At 62.3% G+C, this 18,720-nt stretch overlaps 1 protein-coding gene across 1 annotated transcript; it reads left to right on the top strand.

The window, feature by feature from the left end:
* Positions 1-758: 758 nt before the first annotated feature.
* On the top strand, positions 759-18,646 carry ABCA7 (ATP binding cassette subfamily A member 7). Its single transcript, XM_082380473.1, is given in 58 exon segments — positions 759-1,716; positions 1,804-1,897; positions 2,091-2,435; positions 2,587-2,663; positions 2,965-3,045; positions 3,279-3,489; positions 3,578-3,692; positions 3,895-3,916; positions 3,920-4,012; positions 4,014-4,028; positions 4,217-4,272; positions 4,274-4,382; positions 4,524-4,679; positions 4,682-4,752; positions 5,030-5,206; positions 5,419-5,711; positions 5,714-5,745; positions 5,885-6,106; positions 6,198-6,399; positions 6,683-6,778; positions 6,781-6,798; positions 7,031-7,202; positions 7,569-7,700; positions 7,801-7,888; positions 7,892-7,940; positions 8,143-8,280; positions 8,459-8,643; positions 8,733-8,805; positions 9,144-9,346; positions 9,603-9,651; positions 9,865-10,019; positions 10,021-10,200; positions 10,424-10,548; positions 10,631-10,729; positions 10,907-11,194; positions 11,435-11,467; positions 11,581-11,758; positions 11,844-12,013; positions 12,384-12,561; positions 12,795-12,910; positions 13,195-13,339; positions 13,432-13,555; positions 14,293-14,419; positions 14,491-14,619; positions 14,621-14,666; positions 14,668-14,748; positions 15,809-15,915; positions 16,134-16,255; positions 16,258-16,274; positions 16,831-16,857; positions 16,859-16,966; positions 17,049-17,055; positions 17,058-17,151; positions 17,480-17,529; positions 17,532-17,571; positions 18,026-18,266; positions 18,368-18,389; positions 18,392-18,646. Coding segments are annotated over 58 exon segments (6,771 nt in total). The 5' UTR covers positions 759-1,650; the 3' UTR covers positions 18,514-18,646.
* Positions 18,647-18,720: the final 74 nt, after the last annotated feature.

Genomic DNA, 18,720 nt, shown 5'->3' with positions numbered 1-18,720 from the left:
CATCGCCTGGCCCACTGTAAGGACCGAGGAATGTTTGTGGAATGAATGAATGAACAAATGATGACTCTAGTCGAACCCCCGTTTTATGGATGGGCAAATGGAGTCCCAGAGTATTAGGGCGAGTTTGGCTAGGACTGGGGTCCCCCCCAGGGAGAGTTGGGAGAAAGGGACCTCCTGAGACCAGGAGCTGCGGAATTGCAGGCAGCTATGCAACGTGGGAAGACAGCCTGGCCGGTGTGTTCGGAGGCCAACCCGCGTGGGGTGAGCCGGGCGCCCCTCTTCCTTGCGGTGCTGCAGCAAGAGGCGAGCGATCCCTTTAAGAAACCCGGCTCGGCGCGGCCCAGCTGTGACCCCGCCTCCCCCGTCGGCGCGCGCGGCTCCGGCTGGCCCGGCCTCTCAGTGGCGGGTATGGAAGCCAATGGGAGTGGACGGAGCGGGGCGGGGCCTGGCCGGGGCACGGGCGCCGGACGCCAGGTACAGGTGGCTGCCGGGATGCTGCGCCCGCTGCGAGGGCTCCTCTTAAAGGAGCCGCCTCCCCAGCCGCTGTCGGGCGGAGGGAAGGAGGCAAGAGCTGGGGGCTGGAACGGTGGGAGTGTCCCTGAGAGAGAGGAAGGCCCTGAGACTCGAGGATGCGGGGGTGCGGATGGGTGGGAAGGAGGCAGATTCCGTGGGAAATCAGGGGTGAGGCCCGACTCCAGACTCTTACTCACCTTCACTCGCCGGGGAGTGTTGGGCGCGGCAGAATTGATCACTTAAGTCTCCACAGGGAGGTATGTACATCAGACTCACCAACCTACACCTGCAGCCCCTCTCCCCGTTAGTACGCCGCTAAGCTCTCTGCCCCGTTTTACCAATAGAGAAACAGAGTGGGACCCCGCAGGTCCCACTTGTAAAGGAGAGTCCTGGAGTGAGGGTCAGGGGTCCTGGGTCCACTCCCTGCCCCTCTGTCGGCCTCAGTTTCCCCATCTGTACAATGATGAAGTAAGCCAGGCTGGACAGTTCCAAGCAAGGGACAGGATCAGGAATCGCTGGTTCCAGGCACCGCCCCTGCTCTTCACTCATTTTCTGGATCTTGTGGGTCTTCTGAGCTGAAAAATACTACGTGAGGGGAGGGCAGAGCTGGGGCCCTGCCTCCAGCTGGGTAACTTGCCTGCCTCTCTGGGGGCCTGGGGTGGCCCCTCTTCCAGCCAGTCGTGTAAAATACTCGTTGCTATTATCATTGGAGAAGAGCGCAGGGGGTGGGGGGGAGGGAATCCTTCCCCGAGTTAGGGATGAGACTGGGGAACAGGACCTGGAGGCCCCACCAGGGGGTCTTAAGGTGGAGCCCGGTGAGGAAAGAGTTAAGCCTAGGCTCCGCCCCCTGCAGGATTAATTTATCGCCTTTGGGCCCCCAGCTGCAGCCCTGGGCCCGCAACCAATCAGATGCGAGGACGGATTCGGGCAGGGCTCCCATTGGCTTACTTACTCCGCCCCCCCCCGGGGAGACAGGAGCCCCTTTAATTAGCGCGTACTGTTTGCTCTAAGCAGAGCTTCCAGGAACCCTGCGCGATGGAGAGATGATGAGGTTCAGAGAGGGACCGGGAGTTGCCAGCAGCCACACAGTATGTCCTTAGCCTGACCCCTCAGTCCTGTCTCCTGTCCATTCCCACCATGGCCTTCTGGACGCAGCTGCTGCTGCTGCTTTGGAATAATTTCCTGTACCGCACGAGGCAGCCGGTAATGTCTGGTCGGGTGGGCCGGGGCGAGGCGGCCCGGGCGCCCCCCACGGTCCCCCACTCCCCCCGGCCTGTTCTGCCCCCGCAGATGCAGCTCTTGGTGGAGCTGATGTGGCCAATCTTTCTCTTCTTCATCCTGGTGGCCGTACGCCATTCCCACCCCCCACTCGAGCAGCATGAATGTAAGACCCCCAGCGTCCAGCACTTTGGGGTTAGGGTTAGGGTTAGCAGTGGTCACCCTGTTCACAGGGGCCCCAGTGAGAGTCCGGAGCACAGACCGGGCACTCGAATAATGGCTGAGAGGGGCACTTTGTCCCCAGGGCTGTGACCACGCTGTGGACTCAGGCGAGAAGCCCACGTCCGGCGTCCCCGCAGGCCATTTCCCCAACAAGCCGCTGCCGTCAGCGGGTACCGTCCCTCGGCTCCAGGGCCTCATCTGCAACGTGAACAACACCTGCTTCCCACGGCCCACGCCCGCCGAGGAGCCTGGCGTTCTCAGCAACTTCAGGACTCCCTGTAAGCCAGCGGCAGCCGGAGCGGCTGGGTGTGTGTGGGTGGAGGGCCGCCCAGCCACCGCCTCCCACCCTCTCTCTGTCCCCAGGGTCTCCTGGCTCCTGGCAGATGCCCCCGCTGTCCTGGGGGGCCCCAGGGCCCACAGGATGCTGGCTAGCCTGAGGCAGCTGATGCCCACGCTGAGGGCTGCACGTGGAGCAGGAGCAGGTGAGAAGGCAGGGCCCGTGGCCGGCAGGGCAGGGCCGGGCTCTGAGCGTCCACCTGCCTCCACTTGCTGGGCTGTGAAACAAGCACGGGGTGGGGCGTGTCTCGGGTTAAGCTTTGCCTAACCCTGGGCTTCTGTGCTTTACTCCCTCAGCCTGGCCTCGGCTGCGTGACCAGCCCAAGGAGGGACTGTCCCTGGCCACTGAGCTGCTGAGGACACTGCTGCAAGGGGTGAGGTGGGGCAGGGCAAGGCCAGCTGGACCCCAGGACACTGTTCTCATGGAGTCCCGCCCTGCCCCTCGTGGGCCAGCCTCCAGGCCTTTGCCTGGGCCGTCCCTGGTGCCTGGAATGATATCCCTTATACTCCAGCCCTGAGACCTTGAACAAGCCCATGTGCCTCTAGCAGCCTCAGTTTCCCTGTTTGTAAAATGGGGCCTATGATAGTATGGACCCCCTGGGAACTTGGCAAGGTACTGGACCCCTAGTGAGACAGCAGTGAACGTCGTTGTCACCTTGTCATCTTTCTCCCCAGGAATCCCTGGCGTTTGTGCTGGGCCAGGCCCAGGAGTCCTTAGACAGCCTTGTGGAAGCAGCAGAAGACCTGGCCCAGGAGGTAAGAGGCCCGTGCAGCCTCTACCCCAGCCAGGAAACCGGAAGGGTGGTCTGCCTGGAAGGGGAGGTGACAGGGCAGCCCCAGGCACCTATCCTCGGTAGGTTTTGGGGGGCACTTGGGCAGAAAGAGGGGGACAGGGTGCTCCTGGCGGAGTCCCCTGCCCTGGTTAAGGCTTGGCGGTGGGACCATGTGGAAGGGAAGCCTGCCCGGGCCCTCTGGTGACCCGTCTCCAGCTCCTGGTGCCGCCCGGCCTGGTGGAGCTGTGGGCGCTGCTGTGGAGACCCCAAGGGCCAGGTGGCCCCCTGGAGGCGGTGGCAGAAGCCCTGTGCAGTGCCAGGGGGCCCAGCAAGCCGGGCGGGCCCTCCCTCACCTGGTACGAGGCCAGTGACCTGAAGGAGCTGGTGGGGCAGGAGCCGGCGCGGGCCCTGCCACACCACAGCCTGAGTGAGTGGCCGAGCCGGCTTCCCAGCCCGGGAGGTGGGGCCGGAACGTGGGCGGGCGCAGGGCCTCATGGTGCACCCGTTGGCGCTAGGCTCCACCCGCACTGAGCTGATGGGGGCCCTGGACGCCCACCCCCTGTCCCGCCGGCTCTGGGGGCGCCTGAAGCCGCTGGTCCTGGGGAAAGTAGTGTTCAGCTCACGGCCCAGGTGATGGTGGGAGGGGTCCCAGGAGACGGGCTGCCCCTGGGCTGGGTCCGGGAAGCAGGGTCTAGAAGGGGTAGGAGTTTGCCAGGTTGCAGGCAGCGCTCACAGGCACAGGATGCAGCAGAGAGGAGGAAGCAGGAGGGGTGGGCAGGGGTCCTCAGAGGAGGGAAGGGTCGTGAACAGGCAAGGTTGGCATAGACCTCAGTGCCTGCCTCCTGCAGGTGAACTGAACCTTCCAGGAGCTGGCGCTGTTGAAGGGCATCCAGGAGGTGTGGGAGCTGCTGGGCGCCCCGCTCTTGAACTTCGCAAATGACAGCGCCGGCCGTCGCACGGCTGCAGGTGGGGCCAGGACGCTGGGCAGCAGAGTCACGCCCTGCTGAGGATTTGGGCAAAGGGCAGGGCCTTCTGGGCAAGGGTGTGGAGCTAGGAAGTGGTATCCACGGTGAGCTCCGGCCGCAGGGATGGGAAGAGGGTTGACAGGCCCTGAATGCCCGAAACAGACTCCCACCTTCCCCGACACCCCCCAGAGGCTCCTGCAGATCAAAGGAAGAAGGCAGCCAGGAGCTGCAGGCCAGGACCTGGGGGAGGCAGGCTCTTCGTGCCTTTCTGAACCCCCGAAGTGGTGGCTGCAGCTGGCAGGAGGCCCATGCTGATGTGGGACACCTGGTGGGCACACTGGGCCGTGTGATGGAGGTGAGGGGCCGCCCACCTGGGGAAATCTCTCTGAGGGGAGGGGCAGCCCTGCTGTGGGACTCCTAGGAGGAAACGCGGCTCCACCCTCAGGTCCAGGGGAGGACCCTGGGACCTCGGACCCACGCCCAGGCCCCTCCGCAGTGCGTGACTCTGGACAAGCTGGAGGCTGCGCCCTCAGAGGCTGCCCTGGTGGAGCGGGCCCTGGAGCTGCTCTCCGAGCACCGTTTCTGGGCCGGCATCGTCCTCCTGGAGCCTGAGGACTTCCCGGACTCCTCGCAGTCCCCAGGCCCTGGCCATGCGCGCATCAAGATCGCATCAAGATCCGCATGGACATCGATGACGTCACAAGAACCCATAAGATCAGGGACAGGTGGGGGGCCTTGTGGGGCGGGGCCGAGGGAATGGGGATGCCAGGGAGCATCCCACCTACCATAGACCTTGGTAGGTGGAGCCCAAGACTCCTTAGACCAATTGGGGCCTGCGGTGGGTGGAGCCTATGGTGTGAGGGGCGCGGCCCAACACCTCGGCTTCTGGGATAAGATTAGAGCTGCTTGGCAGGTGGGGCTACATGCGTAATTGAGGAGGCAGGTGAGGGCGGAGCTAAAGTTGTGATGGGCAGGTCCCAGCCACTCCCATACTCCCATCAGATTTTGGGACCCCGGTCCGGCTGCTGACCCGCTGATGGACCTGCGCTACGTGTGGGGCGGCTTCATGTACCTGCAGGACCTGCTGGGGCGTGCAGCCATGCGCGTGCTCACTGGAGCCGCGCCCCGCGCCGGCCTCTACCTGCAGCAGATGCCCTACCTGTGCTACGTGAACGACGCGTGAGCGCCCCCTCCTCACTCATTCACTCAGATGCCAGATTCCGGGTCTCAGGGTGCGGCCAGGGTTCCGTGTGGAATATTCACGCAGTCAAGGCTGAGAACTACAGTTTAGAGGGACCACTCCCCGTGACTTGTAGCGGGAGGAGCAGGGATTCCTGAGGGTCGGGGGTCTCCGGGCACTGGGAGAACGTGGCCTAACAGCCGGAACCCTGAGGCGCCATCAGGGGTCTGATGATAAGGGAGGACAAATGTCCTCGGCGGGCCTCACCTTGGGATCCCAGGGCGCGCACCGTCGTGCCAGATAGGGGCAGCGTGGGGTCTCCGGCCTCCACCCCAGCTGCCCACTGCCCCAGGTTCCTGACGATGACCTGGATCTACTCGGTGGCGCTGACCGTGAAGGCTGTGGTGCGTGAGAAGGAGACGCGGCTGCGCTGCACGGTGCGCGCCATGGGGCTCAGTGGCGCCGTGCTGTGGCTGGGCTGGTTCCTCAGCTGTCTCGGGCCCTTCTCAGCACCGCGTTGCTCGTGCTGGTGCTCAAGGTGGGCGCACCCCGGCCTTCCCGGCTCCAGAATGGGTGCGCGTGTACGCGGGAGGGTAACAGGCAGGGGGCGCCTCGCGGGGTTGCGCGTCCCTGGGCGAATCCGTGCGCTCCTTCCAGCTGCCTTTGCCTCCCTGCAGCTCGGGGACATCCTCCCCTACAGCCACGCGGTGGTGCTCTTCCTGTTCTTGGCGGCTTTCAAGGTGGCCACGGTGGTCCAGAGCTTCTTGCTGAGCGCCTTCTTCTCCCGAGCCAACCTGGTAGCCGCCTGCGAGGGCCTCGCCTACTTCGTGCTCTATCTGCCCTACATGCTGTGCGTGGCCTGGCGGGACCAACTGCCCGTGGGCGGCCGTGTGGCCGCGGTGAGAGCCGGGTCGGGTGGGGTGCGGGGGTGCGAGGCACCCTCAGCTGCCCTTGCTTTCCACCCACCTACCTACCTGCCCCAACCCGCAGAGCCTTCTGTCGCCCGTGGCCTTCGGCTTCGGCTGCGAGAGCCTGGAACTGCTGGAGGAGCAGGGCGAGGGCGCGCAGTGGCACAACGTGGGCACTGGGCCTACAGCCGATGTCTTCAGCCTGGCCCAGGTCTCGGGTCTTCTGCTGCTCGACGCTGCGCTCTACGGCCTCGCCACTTGGTACCTGGCGGCCGTGTGCCCAGGTGGGCCGTAAGAGGTGCCCAGGCGCAGGGGAGGCTGGGCTGAGGGGCGGGGCCCAGGATGGGGCGGGGCTTAGGGGTCTGGAAGCCGGAGGTGAGAGGGTGGGGATTCCTGGCACCTGAGCACATGCGCACAGGTGGCTGCGTTTGAGGGATGGTCTGGGGCGGGTGGGCGGCGCTTCCTGATTACCTCCTACCTGGATGCCCTAATCCCAGGGGTATGGCCCGCAGCCGGCGCACTCCAGGGGAATGGGCTCAAGGGGTAACTGAGCACCACTCCCCACAGGCGAGTATGGGATCCCTGAACCGTGGAACTTTCCTTTTCGGAGGAGATACTGGTTTGGGCCTCAGACCCCCAAGGGCCCCGCCCCGCCCACCCCCCTGCCCCACAGGACCCCAAGGGTGAGGCCCGACAGACCTTAGCAGCCACTTCCCTGTCTGGATCCCCAGGCCCCCCCAAAACCCAGGTTCCCGCGGATCACAATCCTCTGGACACCCCCAGTTCTCCAGGCCCCCTGAGGCTCCCCTAACTCCTACAGACCCCTGCCCCACAAGTCTCCGACTCCACAGACCAGCTTGAACGACCCCCAGGGCTCTGGGGGCTCCCATGGCTGAGTCTGCCCTCCTTCCCCAGTGCTGGTGGAAGAGGCGCCCCCTGGCCTGATTCCAGGGGTCTCCATACGGAGCCTGGAAAAGCGCTTTCCTGGCAACCCGCAGCCGGCCCTGCACGGGCTCAGCCTGGACTTCTACCAGGGCCTCATTACCGCCTTCCTGGGCCACAGTGGGGCTGGCAAGACGACCATGCTGTGAGCAGCCGTCGCTCCCCTCCCCCCCAGTTCCTCTCTTCCCGCCCCCCAGGGCCTCAGCTTGCACACCTGTTCAAGGGGAAGGACATCTGGGGTCAGAAGGTCCCTGTCTGTACAGTGAGGGCAGGACACCCCCCTCCCCAGTTCACTTTGGATCCCCCCACCCCAAGTTCACTTTGGATACGCAATAGGTAGGCAATAAGTATTTTCTCTGAGCCTCATTTTCCTTCCCCTGTAAAATGGGAACATAATACTCTTTCGGTCTGGGCATACAGTAGGTGCCCTATATGTGCTGGTACCTCTTCTCTGGGAACCTCAGTTTCCCCCTCTGAAGGAGCAACTGCTCTGCGATCCCTACACCCCCAGGTCCATCCTGAGCGGCCTCTTCCAACCCACTGCTGGCTCCGCCTGTGTCCTGGGTCACGATGTCCGATCCAACATGGCAGCCATCCAGCCCCACCTGGGAGTCTGCCCACAGTACAGTGTGCTGTTTGACATGTGCGTCTTAGTGGGCCTGGGGCATGGCAATGGGGGGCTGGGTGCTCTCTTGGCCCCTGCCCACCATGGTAGCCACCCTGTCTTTTGCCCATGGCCACAGGCTGACCGTGGATGAGCACGTCTGGTTCTATGGGTGGTTAAAGGGTCTGAGTGCAGCTGCCGTGGGCCCCGAGCAGGACCGTCTGATGTAGGATGTGGGACTGGTCCCCAAGCGGCATGCACAGACTCGCCACCTCTCCGGTGAGCCCAACCTGGGGAGGAGCCTCTGGGTCTGCAGAGATGAGGATGGGGAGCGGGCTAGGGCTTTATCCTGAGGATGGTGGGATGCCAGAGGAGACAGGAACCGAGGTCCAGGTGGGTAGGGAGAGGCGCAGGGAGAAGGGAGGTAGCCCTGCCCAAGCCTGTGGGTCCTGCTGAGATCCCAACCCCTGTCCCAACCCAGGTGGGATGCAGCAGAAGCTTTCAGTGGCCATTGCCTTTGTGGGTGGTTCCCAAGTCGTTATCCTGGATGAGCCCACAGCTGGTGTGGACCCTGCTTCCCGTCGAGACATTCGGGAGCTGCTGCTCAAATACCATGATGGTAAGAATTGGGGGTGGCATGAGGTTCCCCTGGATTCTGCTTGAGAGGCCAGAAGATGTTTCTGACAAAGAGGTGTTGGGGGATGGGGTTTTGAGGGGTGAGTAGGAGTTCACTGTATGGGACAGAGACCACAGCTTCAGCAGCCTGATGGCATGAGTGGGTTGGGTCCCATGCCCAGATCGCACATTGATCCTCTCCACCCACCACCTGGATGAGGCAGAGCTGTTGGGAGACCATGTGGCAGTGGTGGCGGGTGGCCGCTTGTGCTGCTGTGGCTCCCCGCTCTTCCTGCGGCGTCACTTGGGCTCCAGATACTACCTGACACTGGTGAAGGGTCCCCCAGCCCTGGCCACCAGCAAAAAGGTGAGGGCTGGAGCTGACCTCCGACCCCTGGCCCTCAAGGCTCTGGCCAGCCCTGATGGCCATGGCAGTTGGTGCCCCTCTGCCCGCAGGGTGACACTGACTTGAAGGACAACATGAATCCTGGGCAGGAAAGGGAGCCAGGCAGGCAGGCCAGCACTGCCGGTGAGGGCTGGGATGGGAGAGCCAGAGTAAGGGGCTGGTGGGTGGCAGTGGCTTGGTTCAGGGCAACAGAGCTTCAAAACCCCGGGCTTGACCCCTGACCCCGGCTGAGCCGACACATGGACCTACTCCTGGACTCTGACCCTGGGTGAACCCTGGCTCTGACCCCGGGTCAAGTCCTGCCCTTGGGTACCTAATCCTGACATCCTCTGCCCTCAGGGACAGGTCCCTCATGGGTCACCCAAGCCCCTTCTCCAGGGGGTCAGGGATAGGAGGGGCGGGGCAGGAGCCAGGGCTGCCCACGCCTCCAGGGCCCCTGACATGCCCCGCTGCCTGCCCAGGTGTGGCCCAGCTGCTAGCCCTGGTGCAGAGCCACGTGCCTGGGGCACGGCTGGTCAAAGAGCTGCCACGTGAGCTGGTGCTGGCGCTGCCCTACCAGGGCGCCCTGGACGGTAGCTTCCCTGAGCTCTTCCGCGAGCTGGACCAGCGGTTGGGGGAGCTGGGACTGGCCGGCTTCGGGATCTCCAACACCAGCCTGGAGGAGGTGTGGCTCCTGGGGGAGGTGTGGGGTTGGCAGGAGGAGGGCTGCCTGGAGGAGGTGGTGCTTGGAAGGATGAAGAGGAGTCTGCCTATTGACAGCTGGGAGTCCCAGGGCGGAGGCAGGGCACATACAGAAGCCTGGAGACTCATGGACCCTCCGGGAGGCCTGGGGACCCCCAGTGTATGAGGGGTGGTGGCTCTTGAGTCCCCCTCCCTCCCCTGTGTCCCCAGGCTCTGAGCCCCCTGCTTTGTCTCCCCAGATCTTCCTGAAGGTGGTGGAGGACTGTGCTGTGGACACAGGCCCAGAGGGTGCAGCCGCAGGTCCCTGTCCTGATCCCTCACCCTAGTCCAGAGTTGGACCTGACTTTAGACCAAGTCCCCATTCCTGGCTGATGTGGCCCAAGGCATAGCCCTGACCTCCATCCCTGATTCCTGACCCCTCTATTATGAGCCTTGATGTTAGCCCAGACCCCAGGCTGAACACTAACCCTGACCCTGACCCCAACACCGGTAACTCCGCAGATGGTAGGCCCAGGCAGCACCCATGCTCAGGCATTGCTCATCTGGACGTGACTGCAAGGCTCCAGATTCCTCCAGAGGAGTCAGCCCTGGAGAATGGGGGGCCGGGCGAGTTGTCCCCACCCAGCTCTGTGGCCCCTCGTGGTCCCCAGGGCATGAGCACTGACCCTCCCATCCCTCACAGTGGGATCTGCTCCTGAGACACAGGCCTTGCAGGGCTCTGGGCCAGACGCCGCAGGCCATGTACAAGGCTGGGCGCTGACCCACCAGCAGCTCCGGGCCTTGCTTCTCAAGCGCTTCCTGCTTGCCCGCTGCAGCCACCGTGGCCTGTTCGCACAGGTGAGGGGGACCAGGCACCCGGGAGGGCGTGTGGGGGACCCTGAGTGCCTGTTCTCCACTCTGTGACCTAATTCAACAGCCTAACACCAGGCGTATCCCCCACTCTGAACACTTTTATTGAGAGCACTGGGGAGCCATGGATGGTTCTAGAGCGGGATCAGGGAAGGGTGCAGGCAAGCTTGGAGGGCAGACCGGGAGGGCAGCTGATGGGCTGGTCCTTCAGATTGTGCTGCCTGCCCTCTTCGTGGGCTTGGCACCGGTGTTCAGCCTCATTATGCCTCCTTTCAGATACTACCTGGCTCTGCAGCTCAGTCCCAGCCTGTATGGCGCCCAAGTGTCCTTCTTCAGGTGGGTGCAGAAGAGAGGGGCCTGGTGGTGGGAGTGCCAGGGGCCTGTGGTTACAGCCCTGACCTGCGCCCCCTTTGCGCAGCGAGGATGCCCCAGGGCACCCTGAACGTGCCCGCCTGCTCGAGGCGCTGCTGGAAGAGGCCGGATTGGAGGAGACTTACCTGAAAAATAACTCCAACAGGTGAGGGCCCGCCAGCCTGGACCTTTCTCCTCTCTGGCCTCAGTTTCCCTATCTGGACTCTGGCCAGTGGGCCTCAGGGTGCCTCAGGTATCCCCCATGCCTGCTTGGGAGCTGGGCGCCCCCACATTCCAGGAGCCCTGGGAGCCGGGTGCCCCAGCCCTGCACCCACCCCCGCAGGGCACCTGAGTGCACACAGCCTGCCGTCTGCCAGTTCTCAGTGCCCAAGGTTCCTGCAGATGTGGCTAAGGTCTTGGCCAGCGGCAACTGGACTCTGGAGTCTCCGTCCCCTGCCTGCCAGTGCAGCCAGCCTGGTGCCCACAGCCTGCTGCCCGACTGTCCTGCTGCGGCCGGCGGCCCCCCGCCTCCCCAGGCACCGACCAACTCGGGCGAAGTGGTCCAGAACCTAACAGGCCGGAACCTGTCTGACTTCCTGGTCAAGACCTACCCACGCCTGGTGCGCCAGGGGTGAGCACTGCCCTGGACTTGGCGTGCCCGGCCGTAGCATGGGTCCTCAGGTGGAGGAAGTGTTCTGGTCCTAGGGGAGGTTGGGGAGAGGGGGATGTCCAGCCTGGGGTTCCCGGCTGGGGCCTCCTGGGAGCCCTCCATGCCTCATCCTTTTTACTTATCTCACGCAACTCAACTCCCCAGCATGTCTCTGTCTCAGTCTCACTCATCTTTCTGTCTGTGTGTCTGTCTCTCTCACAGCCTGAAGACCAAGAAGTGGGTGAACGAGGTCAGGTGAGGAGTGTCCCCTGCCTGGATTCCATTCCTGTGCCCTCTGCCTGCCTGCTGGGGGACCTGCCACCCCATCCTCCTCGACCCTCAGCTGCCCCTCCTCCACTGCCTCACAGGTATGGGGGTTTCTCCCTGGGGAGCCGAGACCCGGGCCTGCCCTTGGGGCTTGAGGTGGGCCGCTCTGTGGAGGAGCTGCGGGCACTGCTGAGCCCCCAGCTGGGCGGGGCCCTTGACCGCATCCTGAACAATTTCACAGCAGGGGCTCTTGGTCTGGACACTCAGAATGGCCTCAAGCTGGGAACTGGGAGTGGTGGGCTGGTGCTGCTGGGCGTAGGTCTGACCCCAGCACGCTGACCCCTTGGCCCTGACCCTACCACAGATCTGGTTCAATAACAAGGGCTGGCATGCCATGGTGGCCTTTGTCAACCGAGCCAACAACGCTCTCCTATGTGCCCACCTGCTGCCAAGCCCCGCCCGCCATGCCCACAGTATCACCATGCTCAATCACCCCCTGAACCTCACCAAGGAGCAGCTGTCTGAGACCGCGCTGTGAGTCCCCCAGCTCTGTGTATTCCCCCAGCCTCAGTTGGTTTCTCTGTTGTTTGGGGCGGTGGGAGTTGGATTTACGCTCTGCCATGCTCTTGCTGTGTAAATGGGGAACAGGAACTGCCCCTCTCTGCTCCCTAGGCCAGGGTAATGGGACATCATCAGGCTCCATGGGCTCCAGTCTCCCCCAGTTGCCTGCACATCCTCGTCACATCAACTTTTATTCTACTAGAGACCTGGAAAACCTCACCCTGCCTAATGACCCAAAATGGCTCAGGTCATCTCCCCCATCCGTGCCCAGCCCTGAGAACCTCCGTCCCATCAATGGTGTGCACAATTCCCCTCTGAACAGCTCATGTACCCTCGCCCCCAGGATGGCCTCCTCAGTGAACGTGCTTGTCTCCATCTGTGTGGTCTTCACCATGTCCTTTGTCCCGGCCAGCTTCACCCTTGTCCTCATCGATGAGCGTGTCACCCGAGCCAAACACCTGCAGTGTGTGGGGGGCCTGCCCCCCACTCTCTACTGGATCCACAACTTTCTCTGGGACATGGTGCGGGGACTGCCTGGAGGGGTGGGGGCCCCGCCACCACTTGCCACTGTCCCTTCTGGCCCTTTCTGGGCAGGGATTTGTCTAGGATGGCCCAAGTGAAGTCTTGGGGATTGTGGGAGACCTCATGTCCTGCTACCCAAAGCACAGAGAGGAGGTCAGGGTGGGGCACAGTGCCGAGGGTACCAGTTCCCACCCCTGCACACTGAGGGGGGAAACTGCCATCTCCAATGCAGTGTAACTACTTGGTGCCAGTGTCCATTGTGGTGCTCATCTTTCTGGCCTTCCAGCAGAGGGTGTACATGGCCCCTGCCAACCTGCCTGCCCTCCTGCTGCTGCTACTACTGTATGGGTGAGGCCCCTAGCCCTTCAGGGCCTGTTCTTACTGACCCCACCCCCCAACACTGTTGAGGGAGATGGGGCTCTGTAGCAGCTCCTAAGGAGAGGGTATGGAGCTCTGAAGTGAACCCAAGTGTGATCTAATTCAGTGGTGTGCCGAGGTGGCCTTAAAAGCTCATCTTGGCCTGATCCACGTTATAGAGGCCTACAACACAGAATTAGGAAGGGAGATCTGTATTCCTTTCAGGGCTGCTCAGCCCCTGTCTGGCAGTAACAGTGGCTCCTGTTACCCCTCAGCTGGTCAATCACACCGCTCATGTACCCAGCCTCCTTCTTCTTCTCCATGCCCAGCATGGCCTACGTGGTGCTCACCTGTTTCAACCTCTTTATCGGCATCAACGGCAGCACGGCCACCTTTGTGCTCGAGCTCTTCTCTGATCAGGTGGGACCCGACAAGGCTGGGCCTTGGGCTGGGGTTGGACTGGGCATCAGCCTTGGCCCCTTACCCACCTCCTTCTTCCTGCCCCTGAGTAGAAGTTACAGGAGGTGAGCTGGATCCTGAAATGGGTCTTCCTTATCTTTCCTCACTTCTGCCTGGGCTGGGGGCTCATCGACATGGTGAGGAACCAGGCCATGGCTGACGCTTCTGAGTGCTTGGGTGAGAACTTCCCTCCAGGTGGGGAAGTGCCAGACGAGAGTCAATTCTATAGGGTAGGGACAAACAGTAGCCCCCAGGAAGAGACCTGGAGGTCTTAGGTGGCCCCCAAGGGCTGGAGAGCCAAGTTAGACGTGCAGCAAAGCAGCCATAACATCTAATTCCATTTGATCACATCGTAAGAGGTCTAAGGTCCTAAATAAGGGAGGTGGTGATACCGCTGTTTTTCTTTTCTTTTTATCTTATATATATGTATATATTTAATAGATTTATTTAATTAATTAATTTATTGGCTGCATTGGGTCTTTGTTGCTGCGCGCGGACTTTCTCTAGTTGCAGCGAGCGGGGGCTACTCTTCGTTGCGGTGCACGGACTTCTCACTGCGGTGGCTTCTCTTGTTGTGGAGCACAGGCTCCAGGTGCACGGGCTCAGCCGTTGTGACTCACGGGCTCCAGAGTGCAGGCTCAGTAGTTGTGGCACATGGGCCTCATTGCTCTGCAGAATGTGGGATCTTCCCGGACTAGGGCTCGAACCCATGTCGTCTGCATTGGCAGGCGGATTCTTAACTACTGTGGCACCAGGGAAGCCCCGATGCCGCTGTTTTCCATGCCAATTAGACCCCAGTTGAGTGGCCTATTCAGCTTGGTCCTTTCCCTTAAGAACCCAAGGTGACCTGAATGGGGAGAGGCCCAGAAACCAAACCCCTAAAATGACCCAATCCCTCCTTCATGTCCTCACAGGAGATGGGCAGTTCCAGTCACCCCTGCGCTGGGAGGTGGTCGGCAAGAACCTCTTGGCCATGTTGATACAGGCCATCTTCCTCCTCTTTACACTCCTGCTGCAGCACCACAACTGCCTCCTGCCACAGTCAGTGGGGACCACGGAGGGTGGTAGGGGCTGGGACCTGGCTTTGGGCCCACTCATGTCTCTGTCCTCAGACCTAAGCTGAGGCTGCTGCCCTCCCTGGGAGAGGAGGATGAGGATGTGGCCCGTGAGCGGGGACGGGTGGTACAAGGAGCCACCCAGGGGGACGTGTTGGTGCTGAGGGACCTGACCAAGGTGGGTGCAGAGTGCTGGGGTGGGCGGCTCCCACTGGCCCACCCACCTTTCTCATGGACCTGCATCCCTCCCAGGTGTACCCTGGGCAGAGGACACCGGCTGTCGACCGCCTGTGTCTGGGGATCCCCCCTGGTGAGGTAAGTCCAGGGTGGAGGTCCTGGTGCAGGGGTGAGAGACTGCCCTACTGTGTACCCAGTGCTCTTTACTGTGTTTGTGCCTATCTCCTTCTACTGAACACCTACTGTAAGCGTGTTGCCCTTTATTGAGCACTTACTGTGTACTTTTATTGAGTACCTACTGCCTGCCAATATTTGAAGTCCTATTTTGAGCCAACAAATCTCATTAAGCACCTACTGCATGCTTACATTTATTGATCCCTACTGTGTGCAATAAGGTATTAATAAGATCCTAGTGAGGACAGATTTATTATTGAGCATCTATTGGGCTCCCATACACGTGCCTGCTACCTTAATCAAGCACCTACTATGTGCCAGCACTTATTGAGTACCAGTTGTATACACTAAAGCATTACTGAGCCCCCTTGTGTGTACCAAAAGTGTATTGAATGTCACCTTTGTGATGATCAACTTTTATCAAACCAACAGCACTTATTGAGCCCCTACTATATATGTATCAAGCACTTGCTAACAACCAATATTTAGTAGGCACCTGCTTTATACCAGTTCACATTCAAGCAATTGCTTTGTGCAAACTTTTCTGCTGTGGGCCGTTTACTGGCCACCTACTAGGGGCTGGCACATACCTCTGCACACGTGTGGTGTGTTAGTGTTGTAGTCACTCTTTAGCAAGTGCCTACTGTGTGCAGCCAACCTCTCCACCTTGGGCTGACTGCGCACCCAGCATGAATTCTCACCAGGTGCCATTGCCATCAGGTACCCACTGCATGGCAGGAAACATTCTGAAATCTCCTGCCTCGATATTTATGGAGCACTGGCTGTGTGTGACCTTTATAGGATACCTACTGCGTGCCAGGATTGATTAAACACATGCTGTGTGCCAACCAGAATTCCTGCTATGTGACAGCTTTATGTCTACTCACACACCCCAGTATCTGCCCCAGGGGTCCCCTTGTCCACAGCCCTCCAGGTGGAAACTGAGAAACCCACCCCCAGAAATCAGAGATGCTGGGACAAGTGTCCAGGCCTCTGTAAGTACCGTCTCTGGGTGTACCCGCAGTGTTTCAGGCTGCTGGGCATGAACGGAGCGGGGAAAACGTCCACGTTCCACATGGTGACCGGGCACACGGTGCCCAGTGGGGGCGAGGTGGTGCTGGCAGGCCACAGGTGAGGGGCTCGGGAGCCCTTGTTCCTCCCCACCCCCGCCTTTGCATGCATGGACCGAGTGGGGCTTGAGTCCCTGACCCCCACACCCCTGCAGGGTGGACCTGGCCCTGAGACACCTTCTGTCCCTTACGAGGGTGGGTGGGCCCTGAGACCCCTGCTTGCCCCCAGCATGGCTGGGGCCCAGCTAGTTCCTGAAGCTCCCTGTTCCCCATCCCCAGCGTGGCCCGGGAACCAGCAGCAACTCACTGCCGCGTGGGCTACTGCCCTCAGTCGGATGCCATCTTCGAGCTGCTGACTGGCCGTGAGCACCTGGAGCTGTTTGCACGCCTGCGCGGTGTTCCGAGGCCCAGGTTGCCCAGGTGACACTCCCCACAACCAACCCCTCCGGTCTCTGCCCCCCAACCCCGCCCCTGGACCACAGCCTACCCTGGTGCTCCTTGGCCACACCCTGAGTCCAGGTCCACCCACGCTTGGTCCTCTGGCCCCGCCCCTGCCCTCCCCCAGCTCCTACATACTCACTTGGGTCTACCTCCCCTTCCCACAGTCCTCCCTGCTTAGGGACCCACCCCTTCCCTCCTTGACCCTTCTGGCTATTGCCCCGCCTACTCACGTCCTGCTTAGGGCTTCCTGGTGGCTTCCTGCCCTGGGCCAGGTCCTGCCTCTCCCTTACTCTAGCCCTGCCCCCAGGTAGCAGTCCCGCCCCTGTACTCGTTCTGGCCCCACCCTCTTTAGTTATCTTCCACCCCCTTCCTCGCCCTAGCCCCTCCCACTCACCCTGCTCCCCCATGCTCACTCTGCCGCCCCCCATTCTCTGACCCCCACTATCGTGGCCCCCCTGCTCACTCTGGTCCCCCTACTCTGACCCGGCCCCCCCCAACATGCTCACTCTGCTACTCCCACTTCCTCCCGCCACAGACAGCAAGCTCGGACCTGGGGCGCCTAGGGCCTCCCTCAGTATGCGGACAGGCCCGCGGGCACCTACAGCCGTGGCAACAAGCGGAAACTGGCGACAGCCGTGGCTCTGGTGGGGGATCCAGCTGTGGTCTTTCTGGTATGTGAGGGGGAGGGCAGGGGGGTGTGTGCGCAGAGTAGGGGCGGGACAGGGCCATGCTTAAGCATCTCCCCGCTCCCAGGATGAGCCACCACTGGCATGGGCCCCGGTGCACGGCGTTTCCTCTGGAACAGCCTTCTGGCCGTGGTGCCGGAGGGCCGCTCCGTGGTGCTCACCTCACACAGGTGGGCCCCAAGCCGGACGCCTGGGTCTGTGGGTCCAGGTGCTCTAGCCTGGGGAGATAGGTGGACCAGGCCCGAGCTAGAGGCTCTCAGAGCACAGGGTCACAGGGGATGGGGTGGTCCTCCCTTGGGGGAGGATGCCAGGCCTGAGTGGGAGAACACACGGAGGTGGTACCCGGCCCGGGGAACAGAGCAGTCTGGGCCCGACAGGAAGCGTTCAGAGCACAGGGTGGTCCAGAGCTGGAGGGTGAGGGTCCCCAGCAGGAGCAGCCCAGTGCCCGGCACCGCCCGTCCAGGCCTGGCCAGGGCTCACGGCTCCGGGCTCCCACAGCATGGAGGAGTGTGAGGCGCTCTGCACGCGCCTGGCCATCGTGGTGAACGGCGGTTCCGCTGCCTGGGCGGCGCGCAGCGCCTCCAGGGCCGGTGAGTGGGGTGAGGCTTCAAGGCCTGGGTGCAGGCAGGTCCGGGTGGGGGTGTAGGTGGGGCCGGAGGGGAGATCACGCGGGGCCAAGTTGGCTCTCAGCGGGGAAGAGACAAGGATCGTGGACTGTCCAGGATGAGAGGGGGAATGAGGTCTGATGGCTGAGGGTGGGTCCATGGGCGGAGACACGAGAAGGTCTGCAAGTGGGCGTGGCCCAGAGATTGGACTTGGGCGTGGCATTGTGTGGGCGGGGCCTGGGAGAAGCAGGGTTAGAGTAGGGATGAGCATGTAGGAGGAGCGAGGACGAGCAGGGGTTGGGGTCAGGTGTGTTGGCAGGGGGTCAAGAGGAGCCAGGTATAGGGGTGGGGCTAGGAGAGAGCTGGAGGGTGGTGTGGGTGGGTCTTAGGGAAGAGTGGGCCGTGGGACTCCACCCCACCCCACCCCACCCCACCCCAGGTTCGGGGCTGGCCACACGCTGACCCTGCGGGTGCCCGCGTCTCAGACCGAGTCGGCGGCAGCCTTCGTGGCAGCCACGTTCCCGGGGGCCGAGCTGCGGGAGGTTCACGGTGGCCGCCTGCGCTTCCAGCTGCCTCCGGGAGGGCACTGCGCCTTGGCGCGCCCCTTTGGAGAGCTGGCAGCACGTGGCGCAGAGCACGGTGTGGAGGACTTCTCTGTGAGGCAGACCACGCTGGAGGAGGTGACCGCTGCGCCAGGACAGGGCTGGAGGTAAAGGTGGGGATGGGGGCCAGACCCTCAAGCTGACCTCCCCTCCTGTTTCCTTGGGCTGCCCACCACTAAGTATTCCTGTACTTCTCCAAGGATCAGGGAAGGAGGGGGACGAGCAGGAGGCAGAAGTGGGGGCGGACCCTGTGCCAGGCCCGCAGACCCCCAAACTCATCACCGAGTTCCTCGATGACCACAGCATGGCCGAGACGGTGCTCTGAGCCTCCCTCTCCTCCGTGGAGCTGGTGGGAGGCCCTGGGAGTGACCAAGGCAGGGCAGAGGGGCTGGAGCCGGGACCCAGACTCCCTGAGGGGTTGCCGCCCTGGAGGAAATAAAGAGAAGTCGTGGTGTGAAGCCCTACGCACGTGTGTCCATATGTCAGGCTGCATGCTTGTCCAAAAATGGCTCTCTATGTCTGGATACCGGGC

The sequence above is a fragment of the Balaenoptera borealis genome (genome assembly GCF_965194805.1).
Source record: "Balaenoptera borealis genome assembly, chromosome: 2".
NCBI classification, from domain to species: Eukaryota; Metazoa; Chordata; class Mammalia; order Artiodactyla; family Balaenopteridae; genus Balaenoptera; species Balaenoptera borealis.
Note: the sequence above shows the minus strand (reverse complement) of the source record. Positions and strands in the feature narration are given on the sequence as shown.